This window comes from Lactuca virosa, chromosome 3, assembly GCF_052849685.1.
Source record: "Lactuca virosa cultivar CGN04683 chromosome 3, Lactuca_virosa_CGN04683_v6, whole genome shotgun sequence".
NCBI lineage: Eukaryota > Viridiplantae > Streptophyta > Magnoliopsida > Asterales > Asteraceae > Lactuca > Lactuca virosa.
In genome coordinates this window covers 278,147,930-278,165,492 of record NC_136428.1, presented here as the reverse complement: position 1 = coordinate 278,165,492, position 17,563 = coordinate 278,147,930, and the positions used below count along the sequence as shown (strand labels likewise).

The 17,563-nt window shown below is 30.1% G+C and overlaps 1 protein-coding gene across 1 annotated transcript; it reads right to left on the bottom strand.

Annotated features, from left to right (window-relative positions):
* Positions 1 to 1,536: 1,536 nt before the first annotated feature.
* Positions 1,537 to 3,656, bottom strand: LOC145164620 (uncharacterized). The gene is made up of 3 exons (XM_079083326.1): positions 3,185 to 3,656; positions 2,721 to 2,834; positions 1,537 to 1,910 (listed from the first exon to the last, which is right to left on the bottom strand). The coding sequence occupies exons 1-3, from the start codon at positions 3,654 to 3,656 to the stop codon at positions 1,537 to 1,539; spliced, it is 960 nt and encodes a 319-aa protein (XP_078939452.1).
* Between the last annotated feature and the right edge of the window lie 13,907 nt (positions 3,657 to 17,563).

Sequence of the window (17,563 nt, the reverse complement as noted above, 5' to 3'; positions counted from 1 at the left end):
AGCAAGCTCCGCCGGTGAACCACTATACAGGAAGGCATCTCCACCTGCTCCATCGAAGCTCAAATCCGCCACCCCATCCCGTTCACCAGCATCTGTTGCGGCACCAGCAGACGCACCGTCGGCCGGAGCTAGCTTAAAGGCTTCTGCAGCCTCCGGCGCCATTGCTTTGGCGAGTTACTTCTTTTTCTAGATTTTTAAGTGATGATTTTGATGGGTTTTTTTAGGAGATGGTTAACATAAAGGAAAACACATATAGGTTTGAATGTGTGTTTCTTTTTATTTTTGTTTTGTTTCGGATTTTGAATTTGGCATTCTTTTATATGTAGCTCGTGTAATGTGGGCCCATTTTTATGAATTATGAAATGCCATCGTTGGTGAGCTCTTTTCAATATATCATCGTCTCTATTTCTTTTACTTATTTCAGTATATATAATTTTTGATTTTTGATTTAGAACACAATTTAACAATCAAAAGTTGAATATAGATTTTATTCGGTTTGGCCTTTAGTTATCGAAAAGTTCTGAGATTAAATAATTGTTTGATTTTATTCGGTAAGTAAGGTGATTTAAAATAGTGAATGCTTAAGATGGTGGTATTTTAGTCATTTTACACCACATAAAAGTCACGCGTATCTATTAAAGTTTCGTCCTTTTAGGCTTTTATTAAAAGTGCCATTTAAGGGTATGTACATAAGGTTTTTACATGAATTTTTGTTTTGGCTGTGGACTCAAATTTACTTTCTTTTTACTTTTCCGCTTGAAGTCGAACCATTAAGAAAATCAGCTATAAAATATTATTGTTAATGAAAAGAAAATTATAAACCAAAATATCATACAAAGGTGTTATATTATTCGAAATTAATTGGATCGAATGTATTTTTTTTTGTTTATATTAGTTTATTTGAACTTTTTCTTATAATTGTAGTTATATTTTTTAGTTGTATCTAATATACAATCACTTAATTTTTTAGTTGTATCTAAATCCATTCGGCTATCCTGCATTTAGACCTTATTTACGGGAAAAAACAATTGTGTGGTGAATCTAGGCCCTAGTCCGAACTAACTAGAGGTTCGGTTTCAATTTGCATGATTTAACCGGGGCATTGTTTGTTGGGAGTTCCATAAAGACGTAAGAGTTATGTAATGACATAATGGGTAATGCTGTTATTTTAAGATCCGGTCTCCGTATTTTTGTATCATGTGCGGTTCCCTCTCATCCGGTAAATATAAATGTAAAACACATATTAAAATCATAAACAACCATGATATTTTGTGTGACATATCCCTTTCGACCAGGGCCGGTCTATTGTTTTTTACTACCTGGGGTGAGATAAAAAAATTATGCCCTTATATGTGTACCGTACAATAACAAAAACATATAATCAAACAAATGCAGTAATTTCTAATATAAAAAATGCAGTAATTTTAATATCAAACAAATAATACAAACAAAATATACAAAAAATCATCTAAAACGATGTCTTCGTGTATTTTTTGAAGCGAAAACATATTTTATTTTACAATAATCAATATTTTTTTAAAAATCATTTTCAATACTTAAAATTGTTAATCCATTCAATATTTTTTGAGTCATGGTACTTCGGAGATACGATTTCAAAAGCTTCAATTTTGAAAAACTTCTTTCCACGGAAGCAACCGTAACCGGCACCGTCAATAATATCCTATATGCAACCAACACATTAGGGAATATATCCATTCTTCTTGCATACTCCATTATTTGAATAGATGTCCAAGGACTTCGACTTTTGTATGCTTCATCCGGCAACATTTTCTGCAAAAAATTTAACTCAATGAATAAACCATCTCCATCAATATCATAATCTTCACCATTTTTCAAATTGGACTCAAGATTTAAACAACATTTCTTTAATTCATCATCAACTAAAGAAACTAATTTGGAACCATCAAACAAAAAACCAAATATCATTCATAATATTGCATTTGTTCAAATCTACTTTTCAATTGAACAAAAGTCATATCAACAAGAATAAAAAAATAATCCCTTTTAAATGCTTCTTGAGAATATTGGTGTTCTCTTTCGATATTTGGAATTTCATCAAAATATTTTTTTTCTTTTTTTATTGCGTTTTTGAGGAAATTCGGGTTTAGCTTTAACACTATTTGTTATTTCTTTTGCTTCGGTGATAGCAAAGTCAAACCCACTTTCCCTATATCCTTCAAAATAATTAATTAACCCCTCTAAATTTTTTACAGCAACATCAAGAAGCATTTCTTTGGATTGTAACTTTTTGCTTACCAATTTAATTTTGTACAAAATATTATACCATATAACTAAACTTAAAATAAATTCAAAACTAGAAAATTCACCATTTACTAGTGAATTAGCATCTCTACACACTTGTCCATTATCACTTATTTTAGATAATTTTTTTAAAGCTTTTCTTATTTGATAAAATTATGTTTTTATTGCTTTAACACATTCAATATGACTTTCCCAACAAGTAGTTGATAATGATTTAGGTGTTAGATCATCAATAAACTCAAGTAAAACACTCTATCTTTTGGTTGAATTAGAAAAAATATTATAAATTGTTTGACATGTACCAAAAAAAGTTTTTGCCTTTTGGCAAGAATTTGTCATATCACACAAAACCAAATTTAAACTATGACATCCACAAGACATATAAAAAGCTCTATTATTTATATCAAGCAATCGTTTTTGAACACCTTGGTGTTTACCTTTCATATTTGCCCCATTATCATACCCTTGACCACGAACATAATTAATATCCAAATCAAGAGATTTTAGGACATCTTGTAAAACATTAAAAAGACCTAGACCGGATGTATCTTCTACAATTATAAACTCTAAAAAAAACACTTCAACTTTTAATGGAACACTTTCCAAATCTACACATCTTATAATTAAAGTCATTTGTTCTTGGTGACTAGCATCCGAAGTGCAATCAAGAATTATAGAAAAATATTTTGCATTTTGATTTTTTTAATAATTGCACATTTTACCTTGGATGCTAACATTTCAATTAATTCATTTTGAATTTTATGACTAAGATAATGATTATGTGTTTCTTTGTCTTGAATCATTCGAAAATGTTCTTTCATTACCGGATCCCACTCCGCAATCGATTCAATTACACTTAAAAAATTGTCATTTGAGTTTTCATAAATTTTTTCATTTGTACCACGAAAAGCCAAGTTATTTTTTGCTAAACATTTTACAATAGAAATAATTCTAACCATAGCTTCTTTCCAATGTTCGGTATCTTTTTTTTTTATCATTTCTTGAATTTCTTTGTCAATTGTTTCGTTTTTATTTAACCTAATTTGCGTTTCATTCCATGTTCTTAAATTATCCATATGATCGGAACTATTTTCATGTTGTTTTAATGTTTCACTAAGATGATTCCAATCTTTAATTCTTTCGGTTGCCAAACTACTTTTAGTTCGAACGGTTTTAAACAACTTACAACAAAAACAAAAAACTTTATCAAGTTCTTTTGAATACACTAACCATTTTCTATCAAAAGAATCACCACTTCTTAATTTCCGAATAAAATAATCAAATGAAAAATGTCTACCAAGTGAATCTTTTGGAAAAACTGTGTTGATATCAACTTCTCTATTTGGCCCTTTTTCTATTAGTAAATCTTTCATTTTTTAATCTAAATCGTCCCATACTCTAGGATCAAAAATATTAAAATCACTTGGTTTATCTTTATCAAAAAAATCATTTTTTTCAAAATCATTGGAAATATCAACCGAATCATTGGAAGTACTAGGTGGAACATTAAAATTATTAACCAGATCATTAGAATTTTGATTTCTAACAAAATATATATTCAAAGACCCTCTTAATTGATTAGCCTCTTCTTGTTCTTTTCTTTTTTGTTTTCTATTTTGAGCACCCGATGGTTGTTTTCGGGAAACATGTTTAAAAATCAGCAAATCTAGTTATAAAAGCGAAGCAAAGAAAAAAAATCAATAAATCTAGTTATAAAAGCTAAGCAAAGAAAGATACAACCTGACCAAAGTTTTCGTTTTTATTTCCCACTTTGAAGATGTCTATAATCTGAAAAACAAAACATAAAATCAGAAATACAAATCCATTTTCAACAACTACTGACTAATAGCACTACAATGAAATAAATATATACCTTTCAAGAGACTAAAATAAACAAAAATCAGCCTCCCAAGTCCTGGTTCACATCACAGAAACAAGAACAAACTTTAGAAAAGTAATTCACAAATTTGTATCATAAACAGACCATAGTAATCAGAAACTATACCTGAAGTAAACCATAAATCTCATATACAAACAACAGAATTTGATGCTTGAATTTGTATTAGAAACAAAAGATGACTTTTTTTATTGTAATCCAACTGATGAAATCCAACAGGTAATAAAAAAAATTCTTGAATCCTAAAACAAACAGATGATTGATGGCTGCAAGTTTAGAGGTGATAGATTGATGCAACAGGTTTGGTGTTCAAACAGAAATTAAAAAAAATCACTTGAAGAAAAGTAGAAAACTTACCCTAATCAGTTGAAGAGCAGAAGATGAGAAAAGAATTCAGAAACCGAGAAACCACACAGGTCTTTCGTTCCTACAGCAAATCACAATAATCAATTAATCATATTAAGAACAAAGAACCGGTGATTGATGGCAGCAAGTTTACGTATTTAGCAAAATCACAATTAATTGAAGAAAACTCACCCAAAAATCTAGTGGATGAGAATGAAGAATAGAAATCGGCAATCAGGTTGTGTCTCCAGTCTCCGGGTTGTGTTTGATTTCTCCAGTCTTCGGGTTGTGTTTGATTACTTCGAACTCAGTAATTAGAAATCAAGAATCAGAGATGAAGATCGATTGAATGTATCAGACTATCAGTTTTAGAGAAGATTGAATAAGAAATTGAGAGGAAGGAATGGGAATCGACAAATCATACCACAGAAAAAATACTTCAGTCGATTTGAACGTTCGTCGACTCCTCGATCTCCCCACTGTCCGATTTTCAAATTTTTTAGCTTTTTCATTTGACGATTGTGTTCTCACAATTCGCGCTCAAGAATCGGTAGTGATGCCCCAATGTTGCCGATTGTTGTTTATTATTGAATTGGAGTAATTGGACTAAATTTTTGGGCCAAAATTATATATATATATATATATATATATATATATATATATATATATATATATATATATATATAGTAGGTTAAACCCGTGGAACCCACGGAAGTTAATTTTAAATAGAATTAAAACCCGTTGAAATCCGTTTTAAAAAGAAAAAACAATATTAATAATTCAAAATCATAATGACTAACTAAATATTTGCAATAAAAAAATATCAAAATCGTAATAACTACCTGAATATTTAAAATAATATATTGTTTAATGTAAAAAAAATAATATTTAACTTAAAAGGAAGAATATATATATATATTTTTAGAATCTCTTTCACTTTCTTCCCTACAATTTTCTTCACTTAATGCCTTTTTTTGTAAAAATGTGGGTTTAATATCTAATATGTTAAATATAAAATAAATGTACAAACATATATAAATAACGAAAAGTAAGGAAAACGAATTTGTTAAGAATAACCGTAACATGAATGAACCAATCACACGCTTAATTAACAATTACAACTGAAATTGTAACTAAAACTTTTAAAAAACAAAATAAAATATTTAAGTAGATCTTTTCTTATAAATACACAATTATATATAATATTTGACACAAAAAATTGATTGATAACTTAAACTAAACATAACATTTAATTAATTATAATTCAACATTAAGGAATGAGAGACTAAAAAACTTATATAGTTATGAACATTTACATTTACCTTTTGTTGTACTTTTTAAAATTGTTTAAAGATGTATTGTATATTGATAGAAATAAATAAACAAAGAAAGATGTAATAAAGAAAAGTTAAAAGAGTTAACAAAGAAAAAACTGGGAAAAAAAATGTTTTCCACATGAAGTTCTAACCTTCTAAACATTTTCTCATTTTTTTTTGGCATAATCACTAAAATGACAAAGATTAGTGGTTCCATTTTAACAAATAGAACACAATATATGTTGATACTGAATAAAACTTGGAACAATTGACGTAAGATCATATCTTGTTGCAAGATTACATTTTTGCACATCAAGCCTTCATCAAGAATTGATGTTATCACATGTACCATTATCACCAAATTATGGTTTAACTTTTAAGACATGCAATTTGATTATTATTTAAAAAAAAGACATCATTCCTATATGGAATTAATCCATTATTTTATTTTGTATAGCTTGGCTACGTACGTAACTGCATCACATATAATGATTGCCACCTGAGTTAACAAATCCTTTTAGTTAAGCTTTCTAATATAAGGAGGCTATCCTTTCTTTTATCAACTAAAGAATCTCTTAAAACCAAGTATTGTACAAAATAAAGATAACAACATCCATTTCCATCTTAGGACAAGAACCTATAGAATTAAATTCTAGATTTAATTGATCAAATATCATGTCAGGCTTAATATGCATACACAAAATGCCAACTCCAAGTAAATAATAAAAAAGGAAATTGGAGGAAGAGAGAACCAAGATTAATTAAAATTAACAAAAGAGAAAAAACAGAATATGATTCAACTGTATCATGTTGATTAAAATACATTAAATAGGAAAGAGACACAAGGCACATACATGCACACTATTCTTCTTGCATATGGTGGATATAAGCTTTGGTATTGGATTATTTTCCTTGTGTCCACTGGTTTGATGGCAAAAACAAAGAAATTACAAGAAAAATTCTAAAATCAGGCAACAAAACCAATAGACACACTAAACCAAAACATGTACATAGAAAATACATGCTCCATCATCATCTCCGTTGAGGAATGAGCCTGCCATATTGGATTGCAGGGTTGTCTGGCGAATCTGGATTCCACCTCAAAACAACCTCTGTAGTAATTTAAAAACCTCATTTTTAATATATTACTATGTCATAGAGTAGTAGACAATAATTCATACCTCAATGGGATTAACATTACTTTTAAAATCCTTATTGTAGCTTATCATCTTCAGGTCGTAGTTTCTAGAATCATACCATAATACTTTCAACTTTTTCCTTATCATCACCATCATTATTTTTGTAATGAACACCATCAGTCATAAGGGTAAGTTTGTCATTTTGAATGAATGTTAGCAAATCTTTGTATGATTAATCTTATCATGCATCAAAGAATGCAAGAATAAGACCATTAAATACATCATGCATCAAACAATCAGACTTACATCATGCCCAAAGCAAATGTTGCAGCCATTGACACTATGTTTTGAATAGATACTTAATTACTGAAAGCACAATTCCAAAGGGATAAAGTAGACAACACAGTCAATTTCACATGTACTAACAATAACTATTACTCCATTCCCATAAAAAGATATATTATGACCTCTGAGGTCAAATTTATAACGCCTCAAACTCAATTATCAGCTTTTTATCAATTTAATCAAATTGTTCTAAAGAACATTGTAGATTTTATTGCATTTTTTATCAGGTTGTACTTTGATTGGGTTTTTTCAAGAACTGAAGCTTGATAGAAAGGAACTGGAGTGTGAATATTATTAAAGGGTACATTTGGATTCAGTTTAACAATTTTATCAAGCAACAATAAGGCATAAGCGAAAGTATAAAAGTAGGACAACTTCAAAACAAACTATTGTCCAACTCCAGATGTTATAACTTATATGGAATTTTAATTCTTTTACATTTTAAACAATCAAAACCGAGTATATTTGAGAAATTATAACTTTCGCTGTTTCACATATTTATTTATTTTTCATTTTTGACAACATACAAGACAAAATCAAGTACTCACTATGAAATTAGACATTTCATCAAACAGTTAACCTACAAACTTAAAAACTAAAAGTTTCATCAAGCAAATTTAAAATATTCATCACCTGTACTGTAAATTGGAAGAAGATGAATGATAATTATACTAACCTCAATTTTTGAAACTGACAATGGTTTCCAGAGTTCGTGGATAATAGTTTTCATTACCATGTAATCTCTTCTTGGCATCCTTCCGGGCTCTACTCAACAAAAAGCTTTAATAAAAACATAATACCAAAAGAGTAGCATAAAAAGTAATTAAACTGCATTTTTGTAGAAACTATAAAGAGAAAGGAAGAAATAGAGATTAAAGGTGCACAAGTAGATTAAAGGTGCTATGGAATTCCTGATCTTTTGCTATCGCATTCGAAATTGATCGCGGATAATTTGGTATATCAACTGAAACGTCAATATATAACTTTAATTCGGAAAAAAAATTGAAAGTACAATGCCATTTATTGTATACTTGTGAAGTTTTTTTTTTCGTTTTTTCCTGTAAAAGATGTAGAATTTCAAGGGCAAATCAGTCACATAAAACAAATCAATATACCTTCATATGAAAAAACTGTTAAAAATCAAATTTTTATAAAGTACAATGACATATTCAACATATTTTTTAATGTTTCATTGATTAATTTATTTTTCTATATAAAATGCAGAAAAAAAAGATAATATGATAGAAATGTGATTGATTATAAAACTCAATGGCTAAGAGAAGATCTATGTTCTATAAATGAACTGGAAGTAAAACTCAATGGCAGCTTGAGAGTTTACATAAATCAATGCGAATGGATTAGGAAAAAAGCTTGATCTTTCTTAGAATTTTATCCCCTTTTATTACATCCAATGTTTGGACTGCCATAATATAGTCTTGAATCATGAACATCAAGTAGCTCTTATAGGGACAAAAAAGTCCATTGTTGCCATTATAAGCTTGCATATGCATCTAAATTTAAGCCAAATGTAGTAGCTACCAAAAACACAATTGTTTCAGTAACCCAATTGGAAAAATAGTCAGTCCCCAATTTTAATTTTATCCTTAAGGAAGAGCCAAAATCAATGGAAGCTTGTACATATTCCTTGGTGAAAAAAATATAGAAAGTTGAGAGATGAAGTATGTGACCCAATCTTCCGTAATTAGAATAACGGTAGAATACTGGAATTAATGTGGATCAAATATATATGATCAAGTCAATCCCCCACCCCCTCAGAAACTTAAGAAATGTCAAATTGACACAAATGCCCATGTTACCACTTAAACTTGAAAGATTTATTCTATTTATGCCTTTAATATGGTCTTAAGCACATAAAAATTACAATTTTTTAAGAAATTCATTCTGGCGTGATAAGATTGCATAATTTTCATTTGCCCATCTTTTTTACTTTCATTTCCAATTTTACTTTTTTTAAGAAAATCACAACAACCTGGTGAGATTGTCTCAAGCTTTTTTGACTCACTTACCAAAAAATTAGGTTGATTTAGATTAGTATTTTATATTCATCCACATACCAGATGAGCAATTTTACTAATTCTTTTCAAATCAAATGAGTGAAATAAAAAACTTATTTAAGAATCTAACACATCAGTACTTACTAAAACTTTGTACTTTAGTTTTAATTACAAGGAAATAAATACTTTAACTTTCTCCACAGAGAGATTCTTGTGAAAATTATGATTAGCACTGTTAAAAATCACGTTTTTATTAATGAATGTTCGATTTAAGTTTCTAGTTTATCAAGAACTTGTAAAAAGAAATATACATTGTGGAATCTAAGTAAGTCTTAAACTTTTCTAAAGTATATATATTAAGAATATCATACTAAAAGCCCTAATTTTAAAATATAATCATATGAATTGGCAAAGTAATCGATAGCAAAGACTGTATATGTTTAAAAATTATCCATTTGAATGTAAGTAACATAACTAACCTGTCTCTAACATTAAGTTCTTCGACATTAGCTAACAGGCGTTGAACTACAACAACATGAGAAAAAGAGAGATTAGGGCAGATGTGTTAATAATGAGAGACATCGAGAAATCTCAGTGAGGATGGACAGAAAATAGGGTTGGAAATTGAAAAGACTAAGAAGAAGAATACGAATTCACCTTGTTATAAAACCAAGACAAAAGATGATCTGAGCCGACCATTTTGTTTCTTTGCATAAAAAAATCCAAAGGATGAACAAGAAACGCCAGGATCCAACACCATCGAGAACACCAAACACCACAAAATCACCACCGTAACACCTATTAGTGCCACCAATCGCAACCCTTAAGCCACCATCACTACCAACCATCCAGCACCATCACCTTCTACCTACCACCTCCTCTATCTAAAAACAGTGGTATACCTCACTTTCTCATATGTGTTATTACTACTGCCAACACCACAAACCACTTGCCACTTTAATACCATTCTTTTACCACTATTGCTCAAGCCGGATTTCACCATGGAACCAATCGAACCAAGAGAGAAACGAAATAAGGAGAAAGGGGCCCATAATTAGGGATTTCAAAAATGATATTCAGATTTCACCTCTCATAGAGGTTGAAGAAATAACGGGATTAGGGATGGAGATTTTAAATTGGCAAAATTTAAGGAAATCAATAGAAGAGTTTCTGATTTTAAAGAAATCATAGGGTCATTTTCGGAAAATCACTTTGAGAGAATAGGCGGGAAAAGAAGCTTGGGAAGGGGCTAAGTGATTGCCACGTGGCATATTAGTACTGTTTTATTAGGATAGGGGATATATATATATATATATATATATATATATATATATATATATATATATATATATATATATATTACTTGCTGTATAGAAAATATGCCCTAATTTTTTTGATGCCCTGGGCTTAAGCCCAACTTGCCCATGTAGTTGGGCCGGCCCTGCTTTCGACCAATGTATTTTGCTTCTTCAGATTGTGGAACTGATGCCATGTGTTCCATCTATAGCGCCAATACAATCCTACAAATAAAAAAAATATCATTATTAATTCATTTGTAAATTGTGAGTAAAATTAAAGTAACTAGAACATTAGATTATATATTGAACATTTGATAATACTTTGGACTCTATAATATATATTCGGGTACGACATTATTATAGTTAGTGGTTGGCTTGATTATGTCAGCATTCATCTTGAGAACGGCTGCCAAAACTGTAATAAAACGCCTATGAATTGTTTCCCCCGAATGATTAAAAAATTCATGTAGCAATTTATTCGTACATCCATGAGCCAAAGCTATTAAGAAGATTTCCTACCGACTGTTCAACATAAATATGATGTGTTCCTTTCAACCTGTAATTTGTAGCAAGATCAAAACATAATTGTCTAAATATTGGTATGTGCAGTCTAAACATATTGTAACACCACCTACCACTCACATTTAAAATGTCATTAATAAATACGTTCCTTGTGTGATCCGATGTGTGACATGGAATACGTGTGTTACGTATCTTATGAACAATTATTATCCTTGTGACAGCTAATCCACATAATCTTTTGAATTCTAAATCCTCTTTCATACAATATTCTTCATTATCATCATATGAATCAGAGTCATCACTATCCATCCTACATAATAACAGATCATGTCAAAAATAATATATAATGTTAAATGGTAACACATCATATAAAATGCCAAGTACATAACATCAAACAATAACACATACAAGGATAAAACACATAATGTCAAACGAGAACACATAAAAGGATAACACATAATGTCAAACGAGAACACATAAAAGGATAACAAATAATGTCATACGAGAACGCATAAAAGGATAACACATCAATTGTTCAAGCGACACATCAATTCTTCATAAGTAACTTAAGGAACTCCATCTTCGCATCGTTAGTCGTTGGAAACATAAAAGCTTCCAGATTTTTCTTTTTGAAGAAGACAAGTAATGCTTGTGAATATTGTGTTGAACCTTCATTGAAACTTGGAAAAGTGACCAAAATGTTCATGCAATCTGATAGTGTTGGAGAGGGATTAGTTGGTGGAAAAGTTTGTATGCTTTTTGTTAATAGGGCATCCAATACAACTTCCAGTTTTTCCTCAAGATATGAACTTTTAGTCTTGGTTGAACGGTTGTTGGAAATATCCTTAGACTTTTTCCTTTTACTCGAACTAGTTTGAAAACTTGGAAAAGAAGGCTCATCATCATCTAAATTGATTTCCTCATTATCTTCATTTCCCTCCATGTTTTCTTCACATTCATCATCGTTTAGAAATTGTAATGGAGTCATGAGTGATCTCCAGTAGCAATGGAATCCCGAAACAAAGGATTATATTATGTCTTATATATAGACAAATCTGTGCCCCTAAATTTGGCGAAGTCTTTATCAACCTACAAGATAAACATATGACGTTTAATTCATAGATTTCACTACGAATGATTAAAAATAATGGTAAATGTTACCTTTATTTTCTCATCCCACTACTCAGGTGATGCATCTAATAAGATTCTTGTCCCACCGGTTCCAGTTTCAAGCCTTATTAAGCAGTCATAAAGTTTCCATTCTTTTTTCAAGTTGTCCCATTTGTTTTTAATTTGTTTTGGAGTAAAGACTTTGCATGCTTCTTCCTGCATGCCATTCTCTAAATTCTCCCACCCAAGCTTATTGAAATGAGTACTGGGTCTATGCCCATTTTCTTTTCAGTCAAGCACAATTTGATATACTTCATGGAAGTCTCATTATCCCAAACAACTTTTGGTTTATTTTTTTGACGTAAGTGTTTCACAATTAACAACATTTTCGTTCATTTTCTGAAAAATCAGATTCATAATCAATCAAACAACTTCACAATCATAAATCATAACAATCAAAAGGATTCAATCAGCTATACTCATCAAATATGCTCCAATATTGAAGCTGGAATTATGAAGCAACAACACATCAGTTTCAAAACAAGTTCAAAATCAGAAATCATAACAATCAATATGTCAAACAAATACAATTAAAAATCAGCCTGTAAACTATGAAACAGATTGAGAAACTACAAAATCAGAAATCATATGATTTCAACAATCATTCACAAAAACTAAGGATGATCGATCAAAAAAATATGCAAAATCAGCTTTAACATCATATTCAACAATCAAATTCAACAAGCAGTCACAAAAATAAGAAAGCAAGGCGATGGAATATGATTGCAGGAGATTTAATCGATCAAAAAGAGATTATGAAATCCTTCACAAAGATTATGTAATTATGGGTGTCCCTTTTTCAAAGAATTTCCATTTGTTGTTGTTACCTATGTTTATTATATTTATGAAATGGATATACATAGTAGTGTTTTCAAACCTGTGACGCCAAAAGTTTTCATGTGCGACTTGAAATCTATTTATAGGATATTGTCGCCTTGGACACATTAAGAAGAAATGCATGAACATAATTTGAATTAGAAATAACTTTGTATTCAACTGACTATAGTCACTTGTTTTGTGTGAGTCTTGTGATATGTTCAAGTTAAATTGCCAAGGATCTACTAGGATACATACATATGATATATGTTGGCCCTATAGAACGATGTTTGGAAATAGTGAAAACTACTTCATTACATTTACTACCATATATTTTTTTGTTCCTACTCATTTAGAAATTATCATAAAACTTTTTGAATTATTTAAAGTCTTCCCAAAATGAAATAGAGAATCATCTTGGTAAACTATGAAATCAATTCGATCAGATTATCGTAGTGAGTATTTGGTTCAAGAGTCTCCAGATCATTTGATGAATTATGAGATTGTCTTATAGTTCTTTTCACTTGAACACCACAACATGATAAGGTGTTTGAAATAGTGATATCAGACTATATTATATATGATTTGATCCATGTTAAATTTAACCATCCTTGGAGATTAATACCTTAGAGTATGCATTGTGCATTCTTCACAGATTCCAACTAATGAAGGTGATTAAGACACTATAATAGTTTTGCATTAGGAAAACTTCATATGGTTGTCTTACTTAAGAATCTAGAATTATGAAGCACACGTACGATATACTACTTATGCAAACCTAATATTATCAGATATATTATGGAGATTTTCTTTTACATACCAACCAACAAAAAAGTTGTTTGGTGTGTAAATTGATGAGTAACTAGAGAGATAAATTTTTACAAAAGACGAGTGACAGGTTGGTATATCTTGGAGAAATCCAACAACCATATTATACCACACCTTCTAACGTTTCAAGAAGAAAAAATGTTAGGTCCATGCACTTTTTTTATAGAGGTGCATCAAAAGAAAAAAACACCAGGCATTCAAGTTTTAATAGAATCTATGATTGGATCAAGAAGTAATATAAGATTTATATTAGGTCTGTTTAATATCAAGAAACTTCCTACATGATAATAATTTGATACTGGGTTTTAAAAAAATGAATGCATAAATTTTGTACTTAAAGAACAATCAAGTCTAATACTTATTTGATATTCTATAAGCATCAAGTTTTTTTTATAAAATAATTTTAATGTAAAAGAATCATATGGACGATGAAGTAGATACTTGTACGTTTGATCTGATTCAATCCCTTTTCCAAAAGTATAATATATAAGGAAAATTTTCTTCTTTGATAATAATAAAATTGGTAATATAGATGTCTATTGTTCATTTTCTCAATACATATTATCAAGCATGACACACTTTTTTAAAAATACATTTTTGAATGGTCACCTTGGTGAGGAAAGATTCATTGGTCCGTCAAAATGATTTTGGAAGTCTATATATCATAATGAAATGTACATGCTTTATATGAATCAAGCATCTATGAGTATATCCAGAAGAAGATGAAGAGTGTTAATCTTACGCTAGACAAAGAGCTGTAGGTTTTCATCGGATCTAATAGGAGCACTACCACCTTCACATATAGTAACCATATATATATATATATATATATATATATATATATATATATATATATATATATATATATACACACACGCTTAATTTTGATTATGCTATTATTATATATTAAATTTGGTTTACTTTATTCATTATAATTGACATTGTTTTTGTTTGGATTTAGATTATATAATGATATTGTAACACCACAAAATTTTCAAACTTTAAAATGCTATGGTTTAAACAAAATCATTATGGGTATTGACCTACATTTAACAAAACCAGTCCCACAAAAACATCTATGATTAAAACATTGGGTGTTACCATTAAGCATCATACAAACCATAACAAGCAAATAAGAATTACATCGATATCATTTAAGAAGGAACTTAACAAGTTCTACTCCACTCTCTGTCTCGTAACTTCTATCTTCTATATATCATCTTTTTCTCCTTAATTAAAACCTAGGATACATGGCATTAAAAAGTGATATGTAGGTCAAAAATTTATCGTGAGCTATGCGGGTTTGTGAACCAAAACATTTATCTTATTTACATTAAAAACATTTCATCTTTGGAAAACATATTTCAATAAACATTTTCCACAATTCGTTCCATATCAAAACATTTCCTTAGTTATAACATAATAAAAAAGACAATTCTTTTCACATTTCATTCCTTCTTTCATTAAGGGCTAATTCTGGTGTTACATTGTTGCCATTTTTATACTTAGGGCCTAGAAATATCTCCAAGTCTATACCAAGGTGGAAAGAACAAAATCAGTCCACCATAGCATCATTTCCGTGAGGGCATCAATCTCGCAAAGGGGAGGCGCCGGCCCGATAGAGTGTAACTTGAAGTTATCACTCTAATGTTTAATTGTAACATACGCTTGTCCCAAATAACCAACTTCAACTACTTTCTTAATCATAAATTTGCAATTCCATTTCTTGTCCCATTTTAGACTTTTACTAAAAGTCAACCGTGTCCCGTTTTAGCTAAATGTTTGTTAAAAATTTAAATACTTAATTCACTTCATTCCCTGGCGTTTTTAACTCATTACCAATGATACTAAAAGAGTACAAACTTGATTTTGAATAGCTATCATATGTATACCAAGTAATTTTCATTTTTATACTAGTTGTTTGACTTTGATAGAAAAGTTAAAGGTGTCAAAAAATTTCGTTATCTATTAACATACTTTAAACTCTTTCACAACTCTTATCTGATGCAAGTTATATGTTCATTAAGTCCTTAACTCACCCAGATCCTTACCATATTTCACAAAACCCCTTCATGGTTCCACCAAGCTCGTGTATGTATCATGTGTTTATAATAGTACAGGCCCTATACTATTATATTCATATCATATATACCTGACCTTGACTTCATCAGTTAGGAGATTTGATCCATTGGTTTAGACTGTATATACCCTAGTCATACTTCCATTACTCACTTTAGAAGCACTTAATTTAGCATTCTACAAGTTCATCTAACTTGTCTAAAGCTTCATAATCATCTAGAATTTCAATTCCTTTCTATCACTTGTTGCACAAGATTCTATTAGACTCAAGGAATAGCAATCCTAAAATCCTATGACTCATTCATACTTTCCATAAGCAAAGTCTAAGCCTAGGAGTGGAATAATCCAATCCTTATTCGCCTAAACTATGGCTCTGATACCAAACTGTAACACCCTAAAATTTTCAAACTTTTTCAAACTTAAAAATGATGTGGTTTAAATAAAATCATAACGAGTATTGACCCAAATTTAAAAACTAGTCCCACAAAAACATTTATGACTAAAACATTAGGTGTTACCATTAGTCATCATACAAACCATAACAAACAAATAAGAATTACATCGATATCATTTAAAAAGGAACTTAAAAAGTTCTACTCCATTGTCTATCTCTTAACTTCTATCTTCTATCTTTTATTTATCATATTTTCTCCTTAATTGAAACCTATGATACATGGCATGGAAAAGAGATACGTAAGAAAAAACTGGCGCGTGAGCTACTCGGGTTTGCGACCCAAAATATTTATCATATTTACATTAAATACATATCATCTGTGCAAAACATATCTCAATAGACGTTTTCAACAATTCGTTCGATATCAAAATATTTCATTAGTTATAACATAATTCAAAAGACATTTCTTTTCACATTCCATTCCTTCTTTCCTTAAGGTCTAAGTCTGACGTTAAACCATTGTTATTTTTATACTTAAGGCCTAGAAATATCCCCAAGTCTATACCAAGGTGGAAAGAACAAAATCAGTCCACCGCGACATCATTATGTTAGGACATCTACCTCGCGAAGGGAAGGTGACAGCCTGATAGATTCCTTTATATCCCGTTGCGGGGATATCATCGCTCGAGCAATATATTCATTTCATTACTTTCCGTGCTTTACACTTTTCATACATTATCATATTTTCCTTCCATGCTTTACACCTTCTATGTATTAGTATCAAAATACTTATTTCAAAAGTAAAGCACATATATTCCCAAAATAGTTTGAAACAAATTATCAAAAACATTTATTCTTTCAATATATTCATTACTTGAAAAAACATTCTTGCCTTCAAGGCATTCTTTACTTTCAAAAATTTTCTTGCCTTTAAGGCATTCTTTCAAAACATTCTTTTGAAAATCATTTTCACACTTCCATTTCAAAACATTTCATATATCAAAGCATTGGTATTTTATTATCATAAAAATAATTTTGCTATGTAGCTCAAATTAGGAAAATGCCAACACATACTTACCTCAGTCACTTGAAGGTTGGCTAGTCCTCTTCGATCCT

Excerpts from the sequence above, each read along its gene's own strand:
- LOC145164620 (XM_079083326.1), bottom strand. The coding sequence starts at position 3,656 with ATGAAAGATTTACTAATAGAAAAAGGGCCAAATAGAGAAGTTGATATC. Across the intron at positions 2,835-3,184 it reads AAATAACTTGGCTTTTCGTG|AAGATACATCCGGTCTAGGT; the intron begins GTACAAATGAAA and ends TTATAATTGTAG. Across the intron at positions 1,911-2,720 it reads TAATGGGGCAAATATGAAAG|TTTCTTTAGTTGATGATGAA; the intron begins GTAAACACCAAG and ends GTTCCAAATTAG.